Source organism: Triturus cristatus, chromosome 1_1, assembly GCF_964204655.1.
Source record: "Triturus cristatus chromosome 1_1, aTriCri1.1, whole genome shotgun sequence".
NCBI classification, from domain to species: domain Eukaryota; kingdom Metazoa; phylum Chordata; class Amphibia; order Caudata; family Salamandridae; genus Triturus; species Triturus cristatus.
The window spans coordinates 1,068,174,235-1,068,200,102 of NC_140579.1; the positions used below are offsets into that span (position 1 = coordinate 1,068,174,235).

At 47.8% G+C, this 25,868-nt stretch overlaps 1 protein-coding gene across 2 annotated transcripts in view; it reads right to left on the minus strand.

The window, feature by feature from the left end:
* LOC146871551 (C->U-editing enzyme APOBEC-2-like) overlaps positions 1-22,590 on the minus strand; it is a 154,629-nt gene extending 132,039 nt beyond the window's left edge. The window contains exons 1-3 of one of the 2 annotated variants that reach the window (XR_014981020.1): positions 22,409-22,533; positions 22,219-22,266; positions 7,071-7,188 (exon numbers count right to left, since the gene is read on the minus strand). Coding sequence is in view for 1 of the 2 variants with exons in the window: in XM_085651160.1 (XP_085507286.1) it covers positions 22,409-22,536 (128 nt within the window). In the remaining variant the exon portion in view is untranslated. Of the gene's footprint in view, positions 1-7,070; positions 7,189-22,218; positions 22,267-22,408 lie in introns of those variants that run through there. The other variant, XM_085651160.1, reaches the window with a different exon arrangement.
* Between the last annotated feature and the right edge of the window lie 3,278 nt (positions 22,591-25,868).

Consider the following 25,868-nt stretch of genomic DNA (forward strand, 5'->3'; position numbering starts at 1 on the left):
AATCAGTCAGTGAGAGAGAGTGAGAGAGTCAGTCAGTCAGTCAGTAAGAGAGTCAGTCAGTGAGACAGAGTGAGAGAGTCAGTTAGTGAGAGAGTGAGTGAGAGAGAGTCAGTCAGTGAGAGAGAAAGAGTGAGAGTCAGTCAGTGAGAGAGAGAGAGTCAGACAGTGAGGGAGTGAGAGAGTCAGTCAGTGAGAGAGAGAGTGAGAGAGTCAGTGTGAGAGAGAGAGAGACAGTGAGCGAGTGGAAGACCTGGGGTGGACTCTCAGGGTCACAGAACTGCACAGCGTCACAAACAAGATATATGGAGCATAACTTAATAATCTCCATGCAACTTGGAGTCTCATTGTATCTAGCCCCAGGCAAACCAGTAATATTGCTCAAGAACCGAAGAAACAAATACCACTACACCTGGGAAGCAGTGTTGTGCTGTCTTATACAGTGGGAAAACCAAGATACATTTAGACCTGGGTAGTCCACAAGGAATACAGAGCATAGTCAGAGACAAGTATAACACGAATGGCTGAGGGAACCGACAACAGGCAAAACAATGAAGTAGAGGAAGCAAGTATGAACGCAAACAAGTAGGATAAGCGAGAGAGTGGTAACAAGCGCCCCTGTTGCCAGACATCCATCCATGATTCAAGAGAACCTTAATGGGAATCCACAGCGGGAGGCATAATGAAAGAAACATAACTAGAAGGGAACTCACAACTAGATGAGGAATCATCAAAAGATGAATAAAACACATGATGGGTTGAAAACGAAACGAAGTAAACATGCAAAAGCCTTGTTAACCCCAAAACGTGTGCCTCTTTGAGAGATGTGATGAAATTGGTGTTTATAGACAGAATAGAGGTTACAACTGGTAGAAAAGTGGACCAGCATGGCGGGGTTGCTTTTCTGTCTTTACGCTCCGTGCCATTTATGAACTGAAAGTAAAGTCACACTGTCGGAATACATTGTCACTTTCAGCAAGCGCGGTCCGCGGTCTCTAAAGTGAAACCGGACTTCGCTACAAAGAACAAACAAAGAAAAGTGGGAGGGGTGCAAACATGGAGCGCAGGCTGCTAATTAGTAACCTGATCCATGACGAGGGAGGAATGCAGCTGCCAGCCTGCGCGCCTCTGCTCGCTCCCGAGAGCAAAACGCCGTGGGAGTGAACATTTGAAGAAGAGATGGGACATGCACCTCACAAGAAGCCTCCCATAGAGCAGCCCATGCGAGCTGTGCTTGGCTCAACCTAAAAAGGAACAATCACATCTCCCTGGATCTTAAAGCCCTTAACTGCCTCCCATATGAGGCAAAGATGCAGGTAAAAACTGCTTTCATGACCCATACAACTTTTAATTACAATACCTCAAGATACTTGGCACAAAAACTATAATTATCTGGTGGATGCAAATCCTCTAGAAGCACCAGCACCTTGGTACTGAAACCACCAAAATTCAATAAAAAGAAAAGTTGCAGGAGAGCCTTCTCAGGTATTGCACTGAGAATTTGGAGCTCTCTGCCACCTGAAAGTTAGAGAGAGTGAGAGAGTCAGTCAGTCAGTGAGAGAGAGAGTGAAAGAGTCAGTCAGTGAGAGAGTGAAAGAGTCAGTCAGTCTGTCAGTCAGTGAGAGACAGTGAGAGTCAGTCAGTCAGTCAGTGAGAGAGTCAGTCAGTCAGTCAGTCAGTGAGACAGAGTGAGAGTCAGTCAGTGAGAAAGAGAGAGTCAGTCAGTGAGAGAGAGAGTGAGAGAGTCAGTCAGTAAGAGAGAGAGTTAGTCAGTGAGAGAGAGAGCCAGAGAGTCAGTCAGTCAGAGAGAGTCAGAGAGTCAGTCAGTGAGAGAGAGAGAGTCTGACAGTCAGTCAGTCAGTGAGAGAGTCAGTCCGTCAGTCAGTCAGTGAGAGAAAGAGTGAAAGAGTCAGTCAGTCAGTCTGTGAGAGAGAGAGTCAGTCAGTGAGTCAGTCAGTCAGTGAGAGAGTCAGTCAGTCAGAGAGAGAGTGAGAGAGTCCGTCAGTCAGAGTCAGTCAGTCAGTGAGAGCATCAGTCAGTCAGTCAGTCAGAGAGAGATTGAGAGTGCCAGTGAGTGAGATAGAGAGTGAGTGAGAGTCAGTCAGTAAGTGAGAGAGAGTGAGAGTCAGTCTGTCAGTGAGAGAGAGAGTGAGAGAGTCAGTCAGTCAGTGAGAGAGAATAAGAGAGTCAGTCAGTGAGAGAGTCAGTCAGTCAATGAGAGAGTCAGTCAGTCAGTGAGAGAGTGAGTCAGTCTGTCGGTGAGTTAGTCAGTGAGAGAGTCAGTCAGTCAGAGAGAGAGAGAGAGTGAGAGAGTCAGTCAGTCAGTTAGTCAGTGAGAGAGAGATTGAGAGAGTGAGTGAGTCAGTCAGTCTGTGAGAGAGAGAGTGTGAGAGTCAGTCAGTCCATCAGTCAGTGAGAGGGTCAGTCAGTCAGACAGAGTGAGAGAGTCAGTCAGTGAGAGAGAGTGAGTGAGAGAGTCAGTCAGTGAGAGAGAGAGAGAGAGTCAGACAGTCAGTCAGTCAGTGAGAGAGAGAGTGAGAGAATCAGTCAGTCAGTCAGTGAGAGAGTCAGTCAGTTAGTCAGTCAGTGAGACAGAGTGAGAGAGTCAGTCAGTGAGAGAGAGAGTCAGAGAGTCGGTCAGTGAGAGAGAATCAGTTAGTGAGAGAGAGAGAGTCAGAGAATCAGTCAGTATGAGGGAGGGAGAGAGTCAGACAGTCAGTCAGTGAGAGAGTCAGTTAGTCAGTGAGAGAGAGAGTGAGATAGTCTGTCAGTCAGTGAGAGAATCAGTCAGTCAGTGAGCGAGTCAGTCAGTGAGACAGAGTGAGAGGGTCAGTGAGAGAGATTGAGTCAGTCAGTGAGAGAGAGAGTTAGTCAGTGAGAGAGAGAGTCTGTCAGTGAGAGAGAGAGTCAGACAGTCAGTCAGTGAGAGTCAGCCATGGGAGTGAACATTTGAAGAAGAGATGGGACATGCACCCGCCTTTGGCCATTTGCGTGCTTTCATTATTGAAAGACACATACAAAGGCCAATCAGATGTGTGGGAGGAGTCCGACCCACACGGAGAAGTTTTGAGCCCTCGCAAGAAGCCTCCCATAGAGCAGCCCATGCGCCCTGCGCTTGGCTCGACCTAAAAAGGAACAATCACATCTCCCTGGATCTTAAAGCCCTGAACTGCCTGCCATATGAGGCAAAGATGCAGGTAAAAATTGCTTTCCTGACCCATAAAACTTTTAATTACAATGCCTCAAGATAGTTGGCACAAAAACTATAATTATCTGGTGGATGCAAATCCTCTAGAAGCACCAGCACCTTGGTACTGAAACCACCAAAATTCAATAAAAAGAAAAGTTGCAGGAGAGCCTTCTCAGGTATTGCACTGAGAATTTGGAGCTCTCTGCCACCTGAAATCAGACAGAGTCCCTCAACTACTTAAGGTAAATTACTACTTATGAATACATTTCTGCCCTAGACCATATAATTCATCTCAAAATCTGCACCCATGATTATTACTAGACTGTTGGTCAATCTCTATTGTTTTTCCGACTTGTCCAGCAGATACTGCCTCCCTCTGTTGGTGAACTTAATTTCTTTTATTTACACAGTGTGCACCTCTTTTGATTATGTTTTTGTTTGCTTCCCTGTTTTCCTATTTCTGATCATTTGTAAAGCGCTCTGATACCCTCACAGGCCATGTTTGCGCCATATAAAAGTTTATAAATATAAAAAAATTAAATACCTGTACGTTATGTGTTGTGCCAAAGAGTGAAGCATGTGCTGCTGTCACCTGTGCCATACTAATTCTCTAAAAGGGAAAACTGCTGCTGATGTGGTCTTTGTTTTGCTTTCTGTTGCAAGAGGACAAGTGCTTTTTTCTGGGCCCCCTTCAGCAGTTACATCTGCATTAAGATCTAGGGCCATAGTTAACCTGCGAGAGGGACTGAACCAGAAAGACTGAGGGGCCATAGAATGAATGTCCGCAAAGCACTCACCAAGATGGGGTGAATGACAAACAATGAAAATGAGAGAAATTTAAGGATATTAGGTAGCGAATGAAAAAGGGGGATAGGGACAAGAAAAACACACTTAAACTACCCTCAAACAGTCACAGTTCTAATGTATGTATTTTACAACTACGTGGAAGTAAAAATATTTGGGTTTTTTGGTGTAAAAAAATTCAACTTGGCCTCCACTGTTCCCAAAACGACCTCTAAAGTCCCAGAGACACAGTTAAGGATCTGTCTTTACATTTTATAACTATATGAAAACACCATTCCTAGTCACAGCATTCTCATATCCGAAACTACGCAACCAACCTTTACTAAATGTTACTTGGTCTCTTCAGCCAGAATACCCAGGTAGTGACATCTCATTCAAACAAATCATAGAGTGATCAAGCTAACGGATACATCCATATTTCTTATGTAATCCATGAGTCTAGGGCGGTGTGACCGGTGCCACCGCGCCGGGTGATGGCTTCCTGGGGGCGCAGTATTTGCAAGTTTATTATGCTTTTAAAGCACCTGCTGCTGCGTTCCTTTCCTCCTGCAATTACCAGGCCTCACAAAGATGTCAAGTTAACTCCTATGCTTAATGTTCTTCCTGGAGAGAGATTGGAGTTTTGTATAGTTGATGCTTTAACTTATGTGAAGGTAGTGCAGAGGGTTAATATGCCTGCTGCAAAGAACGTGTACCAAGTAGATTACAGAGTGCGTATAACGTAAATTGATCAGCAGGTTACTGCTTTTAAAAGAGACATCCTGTTGTTACTTGCAATTTATAACTTAAAGTCCTAATATAGAATAGTGAGGTATTAACTTTCATCACAGAACTGTATACACACTGCAAAGTATACATTTAAGCATAGATTAATGTTGCAAAAAGGGTTAATTTGGGTAGTAATCAATTCTTATTATTAAACAAAACTCCCAACTAAGCGGTTTCTTTTTTATATAGACTCTGATTTTGTGCTTCTCCACACCAAGCACTCCTAAACTATATGGCCTACCAGTATGGATGACATGTGACTCCCAGACTTTTAGCCCTTTGGCTTATGTAATTTTTCCTATAGGTTGATTTACACACGTTTGATCGTCTCTGTGTAATGTGTGTGTGATGCAAAGTGCTCTGACATCCTTTACTGATATGAGTGGCACTATACAACTAATTCGATACATCTGAGAGAGAGTGGTTATGGAGACTTGGTCACTGTTAAAGGGTGCTAGTGAAAGAATCCTTGGTGGAAGTGGTCATTGGGGGGGCGCCAACTAACACAGTCGCACTGGGCGCCACCAGCGCTAAAGCCGGCCATGCCACAAGTAAATCTTTCTTGAATGTTGCATTAACTATGGCCAGGTGCTTACCATAATATTAAAAGTTTCCTAAAAATAATTGAGAGATTGACCGAGAGTACTATTCACGAGTATAGGCAGAATACATAAGTAAACATCTGTATCTTTTCGTTTTACCTATTTTAAGTCTTAGACTCAGATTTATATAAACACTAGGGGCCTCATGTAGGTAAATAAATTTTACCGGTTCTAAAATACCGAGCCGTACCGAATCGGTAAATTAGAATCGGTAAGTTATATGTAGGTAAAAATTCGGTAACAGTTACCGATTCGGTAACATTCGGTAATCACGAATCGGAATTCACCGAATCGGTAAATACCGAGGTGGTATTTACCGAATCGGAAAATACCGAGGTGGAAGTTACCGAATCGCAAAATACCGAGGTGGTAGTTACCGATTCGGAAAATACCGATTCGGTATGTACGGAGTCGGTAAAGAAAATCACATGACTTGACGAAACAGCTAATCCAGTGCAACGACAGCCCACCCAACCTGGAACTGCCCACACCCAGGCAGGTGTACTCAATTAGCCGAAGTGGCCACACCCAGGCAGGTGGACATAATTAGCCGACCCTGGAGAGGCGTGGAGTGCAGAGGAGAGGCAGGGAGCAGTTGCATGTGCGAGCGGGTAAACGAACAGCATGTCCAGCCAGAGAACACAGAAAGACGGAGGGGAAAGGAGGAGGAAGCTGAAATTTAGCCCCAAGGAACTCCAGGTGCTGGTGGAGGAGGTCGTGAAGCAGCACCAGAAGCTGTTCGGCAGGCAATCCCTGCAAGTGCCTGAGGTGGAAAAGCGCAACATATGGCTGGCCATCCAGGCGCAGGTCAATGCTGTGGGAGTGACCCACAGGGACATTGAGGTCCTCAAAAAGCGCTGGTATGACCTGAGGATTGTAACCAAGAGGAAGATGGGCGACATCCAGAAGGAGGCCAGCCAGACCGGAGGTGGAACCAACAGGGCACCTGCCCTCACCGAACTGGAGGAGCTGGTGGCGGCCACAATCGAGCAAGAGAGCGTCGTGGGTCTTGGGGACGCCGACAGCTCTGCCAGAGCCGCAACACACCAAGGTAAGACGAAAGCACAGCAATGTATCCCCCCCTACCCCATCCCACATCCCCCAAATGTGAAACGAGAATCACACTGCAGTCCACACGTGTCAGTGCAGACAGGCAATGCATTTCGGGAGATGTAGTCAGGGCAACACTAACCATGACGTAAATGTTACAGGGCAACAAGGCATGTCACGCACTCGAGGCACAAGGAGACAGGGGACATGTTGGAATGTGAAATTATTTATTGTGCCGCTTGCAATGCAGCCCTTCGGGGACACTGAGCCAATGTTGTATTTCTGTCCACAGATGTGACATCATGCAGGACAGGGCATGCTGCAGGAGAGACGGCACCACGGCAACATCAAACACCTCCAGCCAGCACAAGTACAGACCGGGGAGCAGGCCCACTGGCAGCCGCACCACCAACACAGCCAGCATCGCCGCACACAGAGCCAGCATCACCTCACCGTGAGCCAGCATCACCACCACCAGAGCCAGCCTCGCCACTCATGTTCGATTCACCGGCCACATCTCCGCTTGCATGCGTGAGACAGAGGAGGCGTCCAGCAGCCAGGCTACGAGCCTTGGACACCTCGTCAGACGACAGCATGGGCCCTGAAGACCGCACCGGGCCCCAGGAAGGGAGCCATGCCACTGTGCCCCACACCTCACAGGCAGCACAGACGGAAACAAGAGGGCGCCGCAGGTCGCGTGTCCAGAGTCCACCAGCACCCACTGACGGCCATGGTGTCTTCTTGGGGCTCGAGGGCCAAATGTTAAAGCAACAGCGCCTGCAATCAAAGGCAGTCATGTCAGTCCAGAGGCACATGCGGGTGATGAAGACAAGCATAGTCAACATGGACACAAACATTGGCGGCATGGCTGCGGGCATTCGGGACATGTCCCAGTCTATCCAGCAGTTGTGCAGCAAATTAGATGCTGACATCGAAGCACGGCGCCGGGAACGCCAGAGAAGGGACACTACCAGCAGGGCACTCAACCGTCTGGCAACTGCCACTTCCCTACTGTGCCGGCGCTCAGTGACGATGCAGGAGGGCCTAACACAGTGCTGCAGCGACCTGTCTCGGGGGATGGTGCAGGTGACAAGTGCACTAGGGGTGCTATTGACGAGTCAGGCGTCGACAACTGCTGCAGGGGATCCTGCGGAGAGCATCGACACCACCAGCAGCATCACACCCCCCGTCCCAGAAACACGCAGGAGCAGCAGGCGGCTTGGGGTTGGCTCTAGTGAGGATGCACAGGCCGTGCAATCCACCACTGCAGCGCGTATGCGCAAACATTGATGTCGCCCTGCCTAGCCACTTCACAATGGGTGACGTAACCCTGGACATACTCCTTGTATAGATGATATATTGCCAGATTGGCCTGATCATGTGTTCATGGCGTGGTGCCACATTAAACTACGTCATGACTGCTCACAACTCGCTGTGTCCCCTTACTTACTCAGAAATAGTTGGATGTGATCTCTGCCCGTCTCTCTCTCCCATCGATTGCAGTTGGCACTCTAGCTGCGTTGCCCTCTGGCTGGCCTGACTCATCCTCGTTGTCCTCAAAATATGTTAGTTCCACATCTGTACCTTTTTTCGTGGCAAGGTTGTGCAGCATTGCACAAGTGGCAATGATCTTGCAGCAGGTGATGGGTTTGTACTGGCGTGCGCCTCCGCTCTTGTGCAGGCAGCGGAACCTGCTCTTCAGTAGTCCAAACGTGCGCTCCACCACATTGCGTGTTGTTTTGTGTGCCACGTTGTATCGTCTCTCACTCTGGGTAGCTGGGTGTAGGTAGGGAGTGAGGATGAATGACCGGCATGCATATGCACTGTCGCCTGGATGGGTGAAAGGGAACCATCAGTAACATGCCTCTATACACTATGTTTGCATGTTTCAAGGGGCGTCACTGTTACTTACCTAGCAGGTATCCCTCTCCGAATTCTCCGGCACTCAGGCGTGTGTAAATCCCACTATTCTGGAAGATGTAAGAGTCGTGGGTGCTCCCAGGAAACTTTGCAACAATATCTGTGATGATGTTCCCTGCATCACAGATCACCTGCACGTTGATGGAGTGGGTGGACTTCCTGTTCCTGTAGATGTGCTCTGTATCTGCTGGTGGACAGATTGGGATGTGGGTACCATCAATACAGCCGAGGACATGGGGGAACTGTGCCATGTGATAAAAGTCAGTTTTTGTTTTCTGCAGTGCAGCCTGTGAGTTCGGGAAGCTTATGTAGTGGTGCATTCTCTGCATCATGGCATCCAGGAACTTCCTGAAGAAACGGGACAGGCAACTTTGGGATACCCCACCCACCGCAGCTATCACCACCTGATAACTGCCGGATGCCAACAGATGTAGGCTGCAGAGCACCTGCACATGTGGGGGTATGGCGTGCGCCCTTCTAACTGGCTGGTCCAGGAGTGGGTGTAGGTCCCTGATTAAGTCCATGATGGTTTCGGGGTGTAGCCTGTACCTCTCATGTATCTCTGCATCAGTCAGCTGGAATAGTGTGATGCGCTGTCTGTAGATTTGTTCCTCCCGTCGCCACACCCTCAGTCCTGCTGCCTGTAGACGTAGGCGCCTTGCAATGACGTACATAGCGGCCATGTTGTCCACGCTGTTGAATTTTGGGTTTGTTTTTATCCATTGTTGATGGTTACCACCTGCTTTTAGTCCGTGTTAATTACTGACTCTTAATTACCGATTTTAATGGATTTCTTAATTACCGACTGCTCCTACATGTCATTTTAAATTTTTACCACTTCATATTTACCACTTCATGTTTACCGATTCGTTAATTCTGTATTCGGTAAGTATGAATCGGTATTTTAGAATTCGGTAACTATGAATCGGTATTTACCGCCTCATATTTACCGAAAAGTGGTTTTTGGACTCCTACATCTCACTTGTCTGTATACCGGTCGGTAACGGCATATTTACCGAAAATCGGCCGTTACCGACCGGTATTTCGCTACCTACATGAGGCCCTGGATGTTTATGCACATAGTCATGAGGGTCCGTTTACCTTTTTAGGTCTGGCTTGACTGCACAGCTGCCACCAGAACTTCTGTGACCAACCTAAAAAAAGTTATTTGAGGAGTACTGGTGGGGGGGGGGGAGAAGGGGGCGGTTGGCTCTGTCCACGTTAGTTTTCAGGAGAACAGCATATACAATAGTTGTAGTAGTCTGTAGGAGAGTAGGATCTGCACTTATGTTGCCCCCACGTTTTTTCTGATGTTAACACTGGTTTCTGGCTATAGTCTGGCTGGGTCCCTGCTAATCAGGGCCCCAGTCTCTCTGTTCTCTCTAAACAACTTGGAGTGCATATTAGATGCACTAGTGATTGGATACTGTGGTGCCTTATGAGCCCCAAGTATATGGTACCTTAGGTACCAAGGGCATAGGTACTTTACAGGCCTACCAGGGGCTGAAGCATGTATTATGCCACCCCTGGGAAACAGACTAAATCTGACACCACAGGCCTGCTACTGCAGCCTGGGTGAGGTAGTGTTAGCACTCCTCACAGAGATATAGGTTCCTATATCTCACCATACACACACATATAAACCTATCAGTCACCCCTAAGGCAGGCCCTATCAATCCTGAGGGCAGGGTGCTTGGTTTACAATGTGAGGGGGTGCCTCTGCCTGAGCAGGGCCCCTCTACAGCTGGCAGAGTCTATTCTCTGTGGCTGTTTGTGGATGCGGTTAAACCATATACTCTTAAGTGAATTATAACCTCCCGGTAAATGCTAACTTTGGAATGACTGCATCAAAACATGTCGTGTTTGGTGTCAAACAACTTGGAATCATAAACTGGTGTGGGAGTATGATCCCACCCTTCTAGAGGAGACGACATGTACCCACTGTGTAAACACGGTAGAAATCTGAAAGAGCCCTGGCATCACAAAATGGATGCCACCAGCACAGACACTGGGCTGCCCTCCTGCTGCTGAAACTCGCAGTGGAGGAGGCCCAACAATAGGCATCCTGTCACAGGGAGGTGTCACCACCTTCCAGACAGGATTTAATGTATTGGGGTTGGGTGGGTGCACTCTTAGAGTGCTTTGAAGTCCTGCACTGGGGGAGCAGTAGGCTCCTCTGTGCATATGCCAGCTCAAACCGGTTCAGGGGCTACCAGCCCCTGCTCTGGCGCGAAACTGGTCAAAGGGAAGTGGGTGTAGCCACCCACCCCCCTGACCCTCCTAGAGGAGTGGTCATAGAGCTAGTCCCTCCCTTTCTTTTAGTGACGCCCCTGCTTGGCAGGCACCAAAAACTTGAATCAACGGTCGCAAGCTTTCCCGCTCCCACCGGAGTCTGAAGTCCCTGCAGCCCCAGAAGTGGATTTCCTGACTTCTTGATGGCCATTGTGAGTCCCTAGCAGATCTGAGGCACGTGGACCCCACGAGTGACGAGGAACCGCAATACCCAGGTACCGTGCACTATTGTCGATTGCAACCCATTCACGACGTTCTACGAACTTGTGCATTGGACCACATATGGTCCAAGCCTCCAGCAGGATTACCCTCGAAAATCAGAGGCCTACCTCATCCCGAGTGACCGTGGGCTCCTGAGAAGCGAATCCTCATGAGGCATCTTTGCGATCCCTTGCTGGCTGGCTTGTGGGTCCCCTGAAGACGTCTTCATCAATCCAAAGGGCTCCTCTGGTTGCTCCAGGTCTGCCCTGACTTATCCTCGCTGGGTGAGTCTCTCAGACCTTGCTGGTCTGCACCGCTGACTTTCTTCGATTTCCACGAGACTTGCTGTTGGCAAGGCTTGTTGGCTCCAATCCGGTCGCCGATACCTCAGTAACCTGCAGACTTTGTGGGACACTCTGAATCCAGCTCCTGGCCATCATCGACGCCTCCTGGACCTCGTGGCTGAACAGTCAAAACACCCTTAATCACCTGAAATCACCCGACTTCCGTGGGCATCCATCTTCCTGGCCCCGGGTCACTGGCAAGTGACTGTGAACACTGTCCCTTCTGCTTTCGGGTCTTCTTCAGCTTGAATCCAGCCTTGGATTCCACCGGACACTTCTTCAGTCTTCACAAGCAGCAAAAAATTTTCGGCTCCCATAGAAAACGACGACGCGACCCGACACCAAAAGGCACCTATGCACCCGGCTTCCCTGGGTGAGGTAACTCGTGCACTCCGGTGCTCCTGTGCGTGTTGGCCCTTGAACTACTTACCTTGTAAGTGACTTGCTTGTAGACTTCCTAGAAGTACCCTTAAACTTTAAAAATCCAACCGCGACTTGCTCCATTGAAACCAATAGGGAACCTGCGGCTGTGTTCTCACACTGCACGCATCTCTCGTGGGTCTTTTACTTACCTGCCTTGGGTGGATTAGTGAAGCCCCAGCGATTCTACAGGCCCTAGGCCTTGTCCCCTTGCAAGTCGACTTTCCTAAACCTCTTTTTTAGTATATGGTCTGGTACGCCCCTAGGGCCCCAGCCATATTTGTGCTTAACTTATTGTGAAACATTGATGTTTGCATATGTTCCTGACTTCTAATCTCATAAAGAGATTAGTAGAGTGTGTCTAGAAATAAATACATATATATTTGATATATATACCTGTGTGGTGTCCTTTCATTTGGTAATTCAAGAGATTATAAGGTAAAACAAGCTGCTTTACGTACCTCTGAGACTTAGCCTGAAGGCTGCTCTCCACAGCTACCACTAGGATAGCTTTCTTTAAAAGGTTGTCTTAAACCTATCTACCATAAGAGTCGAATTGGACTGGTGCAAGGTGGCCACTATAACTAGTGACCAGCATATGCCAGGCCAACGTCTCACATTGGTGGGCAGCGTGTGGGATTCCAGCTTGCCATTGTTTTACCAGAAAATCTCTATTTGAATTACTAACTGAAAACAACTAAAGGTACTCAAGGTACATATAAAGTCAAGCTTAGTATGAATAAGTTCTACTGAATTTAGAGCTGTTTGTGAAGGGATAGCACACACTTGCTACAGCTCAAGCTAGGATCAGTAGGCCACAAACTAGTGTAGGTAGTACAACACTGCACAACACTAGAATGTCCTCAAGGGATGGAGCCAGTGGGTCCACCCAGCCTCAGTATAAGGACATGACTTTATTTGACCTGAAAGCCATGTGTGTTGCAAGACACCTGAAGCTAGGACATTGTCCCTCCACACTACACCTGATAGATCTGCTGACAGCAGATGATCTTAGACTAGCTCTAGGAGCTAGTGGATCTGGATCAGGGGGTGGGTCAGCCATAGTCTCTGGGTCAGATAATGAAAATAAAGATGACCTGGAGTCTGTGATTGAAGGGCCAGATCCAAAAGGATCTGAAAAGGACAGAGGAATCCTCCCTAAGAGAGCTGACAGAGTGGAAGAGAGGCCTAGGTCCCTTTCAAGGGAATCTGACCACTCATATCACTCTGGAAGAGAATATGTCCAGCAGAGGAACTCATACTTTAATAGAAGAGAGACCTCCTCTGACAGGATGTACAAACTGCTGCAGTATGAGGAAGCCAGAGTAGCCCTCAAGGCCAAGCAGTTGGCATTAGACAAAGAAGCCTTTGAGATCCAGAGAGCTTCTAGAAGAGAGGGGTTAGAACTCCCTGGTGGCAGCAACAGTGTCCCTAGAGGTAGAGAATATATTCCAGACCATAGGAACTTGTCCAAGGTTGTTCCTCCCTACCAGAGTGGGGATGATATCCACAAATGGATAACTGCTATGGAGAGGGCCTGTAGAGTACAACAGGTCCCCCAGAAGCAGTGGGCAGCAATCTTGTGGCTCTCCTTTTCTGATAAAGGTAGAGACAAGCTCCTCACTGTTAGAGAAGAGGATGCTGATGATTATGAAGTCCTGAAGAGTGCATTAATAGATGGGTTTGGCTTAACCACTGAACAGTACAGGTTGAAGTTCAGAGACACCCAGAAAGCACAGACTCAGGACTGGACTGACTTTGTTGATTGTGCAACCAAGGCTCTGGAGGGTTGGCTGGTTGGTAGTAGAGTTACTGATTTTAAGGGATTGTATATTCTTATCATGAGAGAACAGATCCTTAATAATTGCCAAAACCAGTTGTTGCATCAGTACCTGGTGGACTCTGATCTGACCTCTCCCCAAGAATTGGGAAAGAAGGCAGACAAATGGGTCAGAACCAGGGTGAGTCAGAAAACCCAGCACCAAGGGGGTGACACCAAGAAGCAAGATCCTAAAGGCTCAGAGAAAGGTGGGGATAAGTCAAAAGACCAGAAGTCTTCACAAGGGCCCCAAAAATCTGCATCTGTTGGGGATTCACACTCTACAAAGGGAAAAGGCCAAAAGAAGCCCTGGTGCAAATTCTGTAAACAGAAAGGGCAGTGGACTTCTGATTGTACCAAGTCCAAAGACCAAACCACCACCACTCCTGCCCCTAAGGCAACTGTTCCCCCTAGTGCAACTACTGGTGGAGGTGGTAATCAGAATAAGGGTGTAGTAGAATTGACCCTGGGTTCTGAAGTGGACTCTGGCCTAGTCAGAGTACCCACTCAGGCATTGCTTTGCATTGGTTTGTGAGGGAGACATTGATATGTCCTTCCTAGTGAGCCCCAGTAATGTGGGCAAATACAAACAGCAGCCTGTAATAAATAGCAAACAGGCTTTGGCATTTAGGAACACAGGTGCTAGTGTCACCATGGTGGCAGAGGATCTGGTGGACCCTGAGCAGATCATCCTGGGCGAAATGTACCAGGTTACCAATGCAAGCAATGTCAGGACCAACCATAGTCTGGCAGTTGTGAATTTCTCCTGGGGAGGGGTAACTGGCCTCAAGAAGGTAGTAGTCAGTGCAGACCTCCCTGTCGAATGTCTATTGGGCAATGATCTGGAGACTTCAGCCTGGTCTGAAGTAGAGTTATGGACTCATGCTGAGATGTTGGGCATACCTGCAGAGGTATTTGCTGTGACCAGGTCACAGGCCAAAATGCATAAAGCTGAACCAGCTCTGGATCCTGAAAATATGGACCAGATGCTACCCAAGGGGAGGAGCAGTAGGGTTAAGGCAGTGCCTTCCCCTCTGTCTCAGATCTCAATTTCCCCTCCTGAGGGAGTAGAAGCATATCCTGAAGAAGGAACTGCCTCAGAGGGACTTGAGCCTGATCAGGTTGAGTTCTTGGGGGCAGGGGGACCTTCCAGGGAAGATCGGAGTAAGGAGCAACAATGCTGCCCCTCTCTTGAACCCCTCAGACAGCAGGCTGCTGCTGAAGCTGCTGGGAGTGCTAGTTGGTCCCATGAAGTTTATTGGGATGAGGGACTCCTATATTCTGAGGCTAGAGATCCTACCCCTGGAGCCACCAGGAGGTTGGTAATACCTCAGAAGTTTAGGGGGTTCTTCTTGACCCTAGCACAGGATATCCCTGTGGCAGGACACTTGGGTCAAAACAAGACCTGGGACAGGCTTGTTCCACATTTTCATTGGCCACACATGTCAGAGGACACAAGGGAGTTTTGACGCTCCTGTGTCACTTGCCAAGCCAGTGGCAAGTCAGGTGGCACAACAAAGCCCCCCTGATACCACTACCTGTGGTGGGGGTACCCTTTGAAAGGGTAGGGATTTACATTGTTGGTCCCCTTGACCCTCTAACAGCATCTGGGCACAGGTTTATCCTGGTGGTAGTGGATCATGCCACCAGGTACCCAGAAGCTATACCCCTAAGGACTACCACAGCTCCTGTGGTGGCAAGAGCCCTCATTGGAGTTTTTTCCAGAGTGGGTTTCCCTAAGGAGGTTATATCTGACAGAGATACAAACTTCATGTCAGGGTATCTAAAAACAATGCGGAAGGAGTGTGGTGTAAACTACAAGTTCACTACTCCCTATCACCCACAATGCAATGGGTTAGTTGAAAGGTTCAACAAAACCCTAAAGGGAATGATTAAAGGCCTCCCAGAAAAGCTTAGGTGAAAATGGGACCTTTTACTTCCCTGCCTTCTGTTTGCATACAGGGTGGTCTCACAGAAGTGGGTTGGCTACAGCCCTTTTGAACTTCTGTTTGGGCACCCTGTAAGAGGTCCATTATGTTTGGTGAAGGAGGGCTGGGAGTTACCTCTCAAACCTCCCAAACAGGATGTGATGGACTATGTACTTGGTCTCCGCTCCAGGATGGCTGAATACATGAAGAAGGCAACTAAAAACCTGGAGGCAAGCCAAGAACTACAAAAATCATGGCATGACCAAAAGGCTGTGCTGACTGTATACCAGCCAGGATAGAAAGTGTGGGTGTTGGAACCTGTGGCCCCAGCATCTCTCCAAGATAAGTGGAGTGGCCCCCATACAATTGTTGAGCAAAAGGGAGAAGGAAGTCACCTACTTGGTGAATCTTGGAACTCCCAGGAGCCCCCTTAGGGAGCTCCATGTCAACAGATTGAAACCATATGTTGACAGGGCTGACATGGGCTTGCTCATGGCAACTGATGAGGAACAGGAGGAGGAGAGTGACCCTCTCCCTGACCTGCTCTCACAGAACCCTGATGATGGGTCAGTAGATGGTGTTGCTTTGGCAAGCAGCCTCACTGACCATCAGCAAACTGAATGCAGACAAGTTCTGCAGCAGTTCAGACATATGTTTAGCCTGACCCCTAGTCAGACTTCCTGGTGCACCCATGGGGTGGACACTGAAGACAGTCTGCCTGTCAAGAGTAAAATCTACAGGCAACCTGACCATGTCAGGGACTGTATCAGGACTGAAGTCCAGAAAATGTTGGAACTAGGTGTGATTGAGCCTTCAGATAGCCCTTGGGCTAGTCCAGTAGTCCTTGTGCCTAAACCTCATACCCAGGGTGGTAAGAAAGAAATGAGGTTTTGTGTAGACTACAGAGGCCTCAATGCCGTCACCAGGACTGATGCCTATCCAATTCCCAGGGCAGATGCGCTCATTGATACTTTGGCCCCAGCCAAATATCTGAGCACATTTGACCTAACAGCTGGCTCAGAAATGTTTTGGAGGCCCTGCAAAAAGTAGGCCTCACTATCAAGGCACTAAGTGCCAGATAGGGCAGAGTCAGGTTGTGTACCTGGGCCACCTTGTAGGTGGAGGCCAGGTTCAACCTATGCAGAGCAAAATCCAGACCATCATGGAATGGGTAGCTCCAACCACCCAAACACAGGTGAGAGCCTTTTTAGGCCTGACTGGGTACTACAGGAGGTTTGTTAAGGGATATGGATCTATAGTGAACCCCTTAAATTATCTTACCTCAAAGAAAATGCCAAAGAAGGTTCAGTGGACAGCTAGCTGTCAAAAGGAATTTGATGACCTAAAGCAGACCATGTGCACTGCCCCCATCTTACAGAGTCCAGACAACACATAAAAGTTCATTGTCCAAACAGATGCTTCTGAGCTGGGTGTGGGAGCTGTACTGTCACAACTGAATGATGAAGGTCAAGTCCAGCCAGTAGCTTTTATAAGCTGAATGCTGACCCCTAGGGAGAAACGTTGGTCAGCTATAGAGAGGGAGGCCTTTGCTGTGGTGTGGGCCCTGAAGAAGCTGAGGCCATACTTGTTTGGCACTCACTTCATAGTTCAGACTGACCACAAGCCCCTCCTATGGCTCAAACAGATGAAAGGTGAAAATCCTAAACTGCTCAGGTGGTCCATTTCCCTACAGGGGATGGACTATACTGTGGAACATAGACCTGGGACCCAACATGCCAATACAGATGGACTCTCAAGGTATTTCCACTTAGAACACGAAGACTCAACTGGTCAAGGTTAGTTTAGTGTCCCTGCGTTTGGGGGGAGGTTGTGTAGGAGAGTAGGATCTGCACTTATGTTGCCCCCACTGGTTTGAAACAGAAAAGGAGAATTTTAGGGGTAATGGAGAGGTGGAAGCCGCTCTTAAAAACATTCAACATCTGAAGAAGGATATCTTCATCTGGTATAGGCTCCTGATTAACGCAGATGATGTTGGTATCCCCCATCAGGTGTCAGCCTGGAACGATTCTCCCTTTGAAGCGGATATCAGGAATCTCTTGGAACCCTCCATGATCTTGCTTTATAAATACACCAAATCTGCCGGTCTGAAGAAAAACAATTTTTTTGTCACCAATCGAATCTGCTACACTCCGGAGAAGATCTCGAAATTCGCCCCTAACCCCGAACCGAGTTGTTCCAGGTGCTCGCTCCCTAAAGCCAATGACATACATATCTTTTTTGAATGTCCCAAACTAGGAACATATTGGGAAGGGGTGTGCAGATATTTACGTATGTCCTTTGGAATTGATATTGTGTTGAACGGCTCTCTGATTTTTTTGCTAATGATCAGGTGTCTACTGCCTGTATGGCTCAACCTTATAGAGGGCTGTTACTATGTCTGATTTTGTTGGCCCGAAGGGAGATCTGTTTTAGATGGAAAGACCCCCTCCCCCCGAAAATCGAGGACTGGTTAAAATCCGCACTTGCTATGGCCCGGCTAGAAATCTTGAGCACCAGCCCTAGCCTTCCTACATTCTGGGCACCCTTTATACGTTTGGGTCAGGAATTGAGACTCTGTTGATTCCATTCTGCAGATGTTAAGGGTCGATAAATATCACGGTCCTATGATTAACACCTAAATCCCGGACGATATAAGGGGATTGGTTGGATAACCTAAACAAGTGCAGGCGGTCGGAGGGCGCCCCATTATTAAACTGACCGGCTATGTCCTGCAAGCAGTTTATAGGTGAGATGAGGACAAAAAAAAAAAAAAGGAGAGTAGGATCTGCACTTATATTGCCCCCACTTTTTTTCTGATGTCAACACTGGTTTCTGGCTATAGTCTGGCTGGGTCCCTGCTAATCAGGGCCCCAGTCTCTCTGTTCTCTCTAAACAACTTGGAGTGCACATTAGATGCACTAGTAATTGGATACTGTGGTGCCTTATGAGCCCCTAGTATATGGTACCTTAGGTACCAAGGGCATAGGTACTTTAGAGGCCTACCAGGTCCTGAAGCATGTATTATGCCACCCCTGGGAAACAGACTAAATCTGACACCACAGGCCTTCTACTGCAGCCTGGGTGAGGTAGTGTTAGCACTCCTCACAGAGGTATAGGTTCCTATATCTCACCATACACACACATATTTAAACCTATCAGTCACCCCTAAGGCAGGCCCTATCAATCCTGAGGGCAGGGTGCTTCGTTTACAATGTGAGGGGGTGTCTCTGCTTGAGCAGGGCCCCTCTACAGCTGGCAGAGTCTATTCTCTGTGGCTGTTTGTGGATGCGGTTAAACCATATACTCTTAAGTGCATTATAACCTCCCGGTAAATGCTAACTTTGGAATGACTGCATCAAAACATGTTGTGTTTGGTGTCAAACAACTTGGAATCATACCCCCACATCAGTAACTGGTGTGGGAGTATGATCCCACCCTTCTAGAGGGGACGACATGTACCCACTGTGTAAACACGGTAGAAATCTGAAAGAGCCCTGCCATCACAAATTGAATGCCACCAGCACAGACACTGGGCTGCCCTCCTGCTGCTGACTGAAACTCGCAGTGGAGGAGGCCCAACAATAGGCATCCTGTTACAGGGAGGTGTCACCACCTTCCATACAGGATTTAGTGTATTGGGGCTGGGTGGGTGCACTCTTAGAGTGCTTTGAAGTCCTGCACTGGGGGAGCAGTAGGCTCCTCTGTGCATATGCCAGCTCAAACCGGTTCAGGTGCTACCAGCCCGTGCGTTGGTGCGAAACTGGACAAAGTGAAGTGGGTGTAGCCACCCACCCCCCTGACCCTCCTAGAGGAGTGGTCATAGAGCTAGTCCCTCCCTTTCTTTTAGTATAAGATAGGGAAACCTTACCATTGCAAATCAGATATCCCTGGACGACGCTCTACAAGAAGAATCCTGGCCCTTTGACGTTCCACTACCTTTGGAAGACAGAAGAATCTCCCTTGGAGTCAAGGAGTGACTCCCCTGCTTGGCAGGCACCAAATCTTGAATCAACGGTTGCAAACTTTCCCACTCCCTCCGGAGTCCAAAGTCCCTGCAGTGCCGGCAGTAGATTTTCTGACTTCTCGATGGCCATTGTGAGTCTCCAGCAGAGCTGAGGCGCGTGGACCCCACGAGTGATGAGGAACCGCAATACCCAGGTACCGTGCGCTATTGTCAAGTGCAACCCCTTCACGACAATCTACGAACTTGTGCCTTGGACCACGTGGGGTCCAAGCCTCTAGCAAGATTTCCCTTGAAAATCAGAGGCCTACCTTGTCCCGAGTGACCATGGGCTCCTGTGAAGCGAATCCTCATGAGGCGTCTTTGCGATCCCTTGCCGGCTGGCTTGTGGGTCCCCTGAAGACTTCTTCATCAAACCAAAGGGCTCCTCTTATTGCTCCAGGCCTGCCCTGACCTACCCTCGCTGGGTGAGTCTCTCAGACCTTGCTTGTCTGCACCGCTGACTTTCTTTGATTTCCACAAGACTTGCTGTTGCCAAGGCTTATTGGCTCCAATCCGGTTCCCAACACCTCAGTAAGCTGCAGACTTTGTGGGACACTCCGAATCCAGCTCCTGGTCATCGTCGACGCCTCCTGGACCTTGTGGCTGAAGAGTAAAAACACCCTTGATCACCTGAAATCACCCGACTTCCGTGGGCATCCATCTTCCTGGCCCCGGGTCACTGGCAAGTGACTGTGAACACTGTCCCTTCTGCTTTCAGGTCTTCTTCATCTTGAATCCAGCCTTGGATTCCACCGGACACTTCTTCAGTCTTCACAAGCAGCAAAACTTCTTTGGCTTCCATAGATAACGACGACGCGACCCGACACCAAAAGGCACCTATGCACCCGGCTTCCCTGGGTGAGGTAACTTGCGCACTCCGGTGCTCCTGTGCGTGTTGGCCCTTGAACTACTTACCTTGTAAGTGACTTGCTTGTAGACTTCCTAGAAGTACCCTTAAACTTTAAAAAACCAACCGCGGCTTGTTCCATTGAAACCAATAGGGAACCCGCGGCTGTGTTCTCACACTGCACGCGTCTCTCGTGGGTCTTTTACTTACCTGCCTTGGGTGGATTAGTGACGCCCCAGCGATTCTACAGGCCCTAGGCCTTGTCCCCTTGCAAGTCGACTTTCCTAAACCTCTTTTTTAGTATATGGTCTGGTACACCCCTCGGGCCCCAGCCATATTTGTGCTTAACTTATTGTGAAACGTTGATATTTGCATATCTCATAAAGAGATTAGTAGAGTGTGTCTAGAAATAAATACATATATATTTGATATATATACCTGTGAGGTGCCCTTTCATTTGGTAATATAAGAGATGATAAGGTAAAACAAGCTGCTTTACATTCCTCTGAGAATTAGCCTGATGGCTGCTCTCCACAGCTACCACTAGGATAGCTTTCTTTAAAAGGTTGTCTTAAACCTATCTACCATAAGAGTCAAATTGGACTGGTGCAAGGTGGCCACTATAACTAGTGACCAGCATATGCCAGGCCAACTTCTCACATAGTCCGACTAAGAAATAGTTTAATTAAAGTTTATGGATGGCACAGGGTTCATGAAATTTTATTATACTTAACTTACCCCCCCCCCCCCCCCCCCAAAAAAAAGAAAAAAACCTCACTGGGCTGAGAACACAAGATTTAATAACGACAGTGGATACAAAATAAAGTGATTGTGCGTCACACCGCCTTTATCAGCCGCAGCACTGCATATTTCCTAAGATGGACGCCAGGTCGAAACGTGGTGACGCAGTGGTGTTGAAGCGACAGGTTTCCACCTGTTTGAGCTTATTTGTCAGTTTGCGCGCAGTGCGTGTACTCCTCACTAGTGCATGGTATTTCTTTGAAAGGAGGAAACGCTGAGGTGTGCAGCTCCAGGCTGTGGAGACCCCTATGTACTTACTGTTCGCTGTGCAAATCATAGCTCAGGTTTTATGCCCCAGAAATGATATCAGCTGCTCCGTCACCCTGCAATCACTGAGGTCCACACGCATTGAATAGGCTATTTAAATGATGAGGTGAGGACTGGCTTGTGCACACAAAAAATTAAGAACTTGGAATTTGAGGAGGAGTTAGAGGGTTAGGAGAAGTGGTGCTTCAACATTCCTATTTTTTGAACCAGCTGAATTTATACCAATTATAGCAAAATGCATGCCATCGATCTATGGCACCCTTGAAGTACTTATGATCAATGCTGTATCTATATAATTGACATAACAATCAGGTGTAATAAGTATTTATATAGCGCTTACTATCCCTGATGAGGCTTAGAAGCATTTTCGGGGAGTAGCACATGTGCACTAACATTTCCCGTTCACATATCTCGCACTTATGTTGACATTGATGCAACTTTACATCAACACTTACAACACCTGACAAGTTGAAAAGTGACAGATATTTGCACCACCAGAGCACTTAAAAAATAATATTTTGCACCAGTAAATCAGTCAGTTGTCAACGCAGAAAGTGCGACTGTGGAAGTGCAATCTATTTAATCTTCAAATATGAGCGAGCTAAGTGTTTTGGCTCCAGGGGTTGACAGCAACGCGCAGCCAGTTTTCTTTCAAACATGAAACAGCCCGGTTTTAAACAGCCGCTTTGTACACAGAAAAACTCATTGGCATCTGCACATGGCATCATCAGGCACACCATGGACAAGCAAAAGGAAAGTGATCGCGATCTCGAGAAAAACATAAAAACAGGGGTGCGCGCCGGCAAACACGCGTGTGGGACGGCAAAAGTGAAAGCAGGGGTGCACGCGCGACGGCGGAAAAAGTAAAAGCTCCAGATGGCGCCTCGGGCGCTGAAAGCTGAAGGTTGCGTGCACGCTCGCGTGAACGCAAGCGCTAGGCCAGCCAGCAGCATTTTGAAACTCACCTACTAAATGTCTCTCCGAGCAGCGCATGCAGGTTGACTCAGCGAGACCTAAAAAGGACAAAAAAACAAACACATTTGTGGCTAAAAACACGAGAGCCTGCCTCCTATATTAGGGGAGTTGGCAAACACGGTTCACTTTGCATTTGCAAATTCCTATTTCGGTTTGAAGTTCGAGAAAGTTAGTTCTTACCCTGACACAATCTCGAAAGGCGGCCGCTCCTCTTTGACCTTTGTCTCCGCGTACTCCTGTGTCTCAGGGGCTTCGGGGTCATCATGGCTGTTCTTGCACGGCTCGGGGTTTCCCTGTTTTTCAGCCATCCTGGGGTCCGACGGAGTCTGGCAGAGAGAGGCCTGGCTCGCTGGTCGGCAGGTCCATGAGCAGCTGTGAGAAAGATGTTCGTGAGCGGGAGGCGCAGAAGCAACTGGTTGGAGCTAAAAATAGACTCAGGTCCGTGGAAGATGGGCGGACGGGGCCCGGCTGCAGCCACTCTAGAGGCGCGCATGGATGGGACTGGCCTCTGTGCCAAGCTCGCTTGGTTTTGTGTCTGCCACGCTGCCTTTTATTTAGTGTTTGTTTGTGTTAATTATACCGATGACACCATGGATTTAGCACCTATGACGAGTATGAGATGGAAAACGTCTTGGAAACGAAGCCGTTGTCCTGTTAATCCATCAACCGGACAGAGTCTTGGCAGGGACAAGACAGATAGATTGGCTCCCACGATGACATTTCAAAACTGACCTTATGGGGGTGCCATCGGTAGGGCGTGTCCTTTTGTAGATATTGTTTTGATGCCTGTTCCTGTGGTGGCAGGCAGGCACATTCTGAGAGAAAGTCATCTGCCAGTCTGAATATATCAACTGAAGACAAGCCCCCAGTGCCAACATTGATTAGATGCACCCAACTCAATTATACAAGCCACAGTGCAGACTTGTCCACCACTGTGCAAGGAATAGCTCGCTTCTGATTTAGAGGGCTTGAACTCTGGCACCCTTCTCATATGCAAACACATGTCTCATATGGACCGTTCTAGTGCCTCTATGGCACTGCCCAGACTCTGCCTCTTGCACCTGTCTCAAAGGCCAGTGCGTTGCTTGTGCTTCACTCCCAGTCCTATCGGGTGATGGTGCATTCTGAGAGTGGTTTACGGCTAAGTGCTCTTGCTGTGCCCTCCTGTTACCTTGAGGACTACCATCCATGCCCAAGCTGGTTCTAAAGCAACGGTTTAAAGTCGCCACATATGTAAAAGGTTGGGCGATGTGGCTGTGACACTGCCACTTCGGAGACATTGGCCTATAGTGGAATTAGGAATTTCCACAACAGGTTTCTTCTTCTGAAGGATCAACGGTGCAAAAGAGCAAATATTTGCATGTATCTTCTAATCATTAGGGTTCCTGAAGTGAACAGCATGTGGATGTTAGATCCGTTGCACTGTCACAATTTCAGAACGCTAAACCTAAATATAATCTATTATAAGGTAGGACTTTGAGTTGAGTGTGTAATATGAGGTCTCATATTACTTGGCCCTGTTCTGGCACATTAGCACTTAGTTGGAAGCATTGCCTGATCATGCGCCCTGAAGAAAGCTGAATATTGTCTTTAGCGACTAGTATGATTAATGAGAGTAATGGGTTAAGTACCACCAGGCTTTTATAGATAGGCACAACAGGATACAGGATAGTGCAGCTTTTATCATAGCAGGGTGGAGCTGGGTTATGCAAGTAGAGATTGCACATTTGAGTATGTTTCTGTGGCGAGGAGGTTTCCGTTTAGATGGCAGTAAGGGACTGTGAATCAAAGTAGAGGAGCAACCCCATACACCCCTAGTGGAACGAGAGCTTAAAGCTATAACCCTCAATTTCCATCTATACTTTTTCGGAGACTTGATGCTTGGACAGTCCATAACTTTACTCCATCCTGATGATGACCCAGTAATCTCTTAAGGGTAGAAACACTGTCAACAATTGTGGCACAACGGACTCCTCAAAACAATAACTGCAGAATACATAAACATTAAAACATGTTATACTCGAATTCTCATCATTGAGTCTGTCCCCGCCTCTAGTTTTATTACACTTGGGCAACAACTGCTGTATTACTCGCACCTTTTGTTCACTTTTTGGCATTGAGCACAGAGCTTTTGCTGTTTTTATTATATTGACTTTGCTCATTTACAATTCACATTATTACTGTTTATGTGGCTGATTGTCGTTTTTCAAATGATTGTACCATGGTTTATTGAGTACAACACTCGTAATGACAGCAATCCTGTCCGTGCTCACCTCGTGTGAACATTGTTGTTTTTTAAAGTAAGAGCTGGTATGTAGTTATTTTCTTTAATATTAGCTCTAGCTCATAAGATATATTTAGGTTCAGAGAAACTCAACAGAGTTGTGACTCGACAATATTAGCAATTGGCATGGTACAATGAGGTGAGTACTACCGAAACAGTTTGGAAGAAAGTTGGAGAATGTTGCCATATTGTTTTCTAGATTCATGCCTCATGATGGTAATAAATATTTTTTGCAGATTTTAAAAATGAGAATAATTTGAGGAAAAATCACCTAAGGGCCTTATTAAGGGTCTGACGAATGCAAAACAGCTGCCAAAGAGCAGCAGGTGTCCGATCTGTCCTGTTTAGAGTGTATGTAGGCGCTATAGTTATACACTCTGTAAAGTGTGTGAAGGGGACACCTCCATGGTTCGAACTCTAAAAAGGGCCATCAAACTCTTTCACCCTAGGAAGGAGTGGGTGCTAGAATGAAACCAAAAGCCAATTTTTATATTCCAGAGTACTCGTGCCAATTCAGTACTTGAAATATGCTTGCATGAGAGATCTGTTGATGAATTATTCTTAATTCTTCAGAACCGCACAGGAACTATGAGCTCACAATGGCCCTATAACTGTACATCTGAAGACGGCGGGTACCAGCGCATTTCACTATATAAGTTGGGCCCTTGTCTTCGCTTCTCAGAGCCAGAACAAGAATGTTGTCTTCTATGAAGTGGGCACAGATCAAGTGGCGCTAAATTTAACCTGGTGCAGATTTTTCTGGCGGCACAAGCAAGCGAGGCTCCTTTACCCGGCGCAGTGTTAATCCATTCAAGCTCTGTGGGACTCATCTGTAGTGGTGCTGGCTGGGAGAGTGCCTGTGCACTGTGTGGTGATACAAACACTGGAGCATCGAAGGAACGGGCGCCTGGAGTTCAGCTAGTGTCTTCCACTGCGTACACAGAGGCCTAGAGATGAGGAGTGCAGAGCGTGTTCTAGTGGCGAGTCATAGGCCAATGATGTGCTTTGTTACAAAGCCTTGCGCCCTGCTGCTCTGCTGTGCATTCCCCGGGAGAGAAGAAAGCAGCTCTTGCTTTGAAACTCTGTATGCCTCTCCATCATCATCCCTCCCGGGGCAAACATTTTTGCCATCCTGCCTGAGTAGTGCACCAGATGTGTTTGTGTTGGGTCAGGAAAACATGAGAAGTAGACTTTGGAACCGAATTTAGGGATAGGCGACTGACAGACTTGTAAGGCAGGTCATCTCTTATTTTTAAGTCAGTGGGCCTGATTATAAGTGGGCCTTGTCGGTTGTGATTATTAGTGCATCCGATAAAAATTCAATACCTAATTTATCGAATGCGATAATTATCGCAT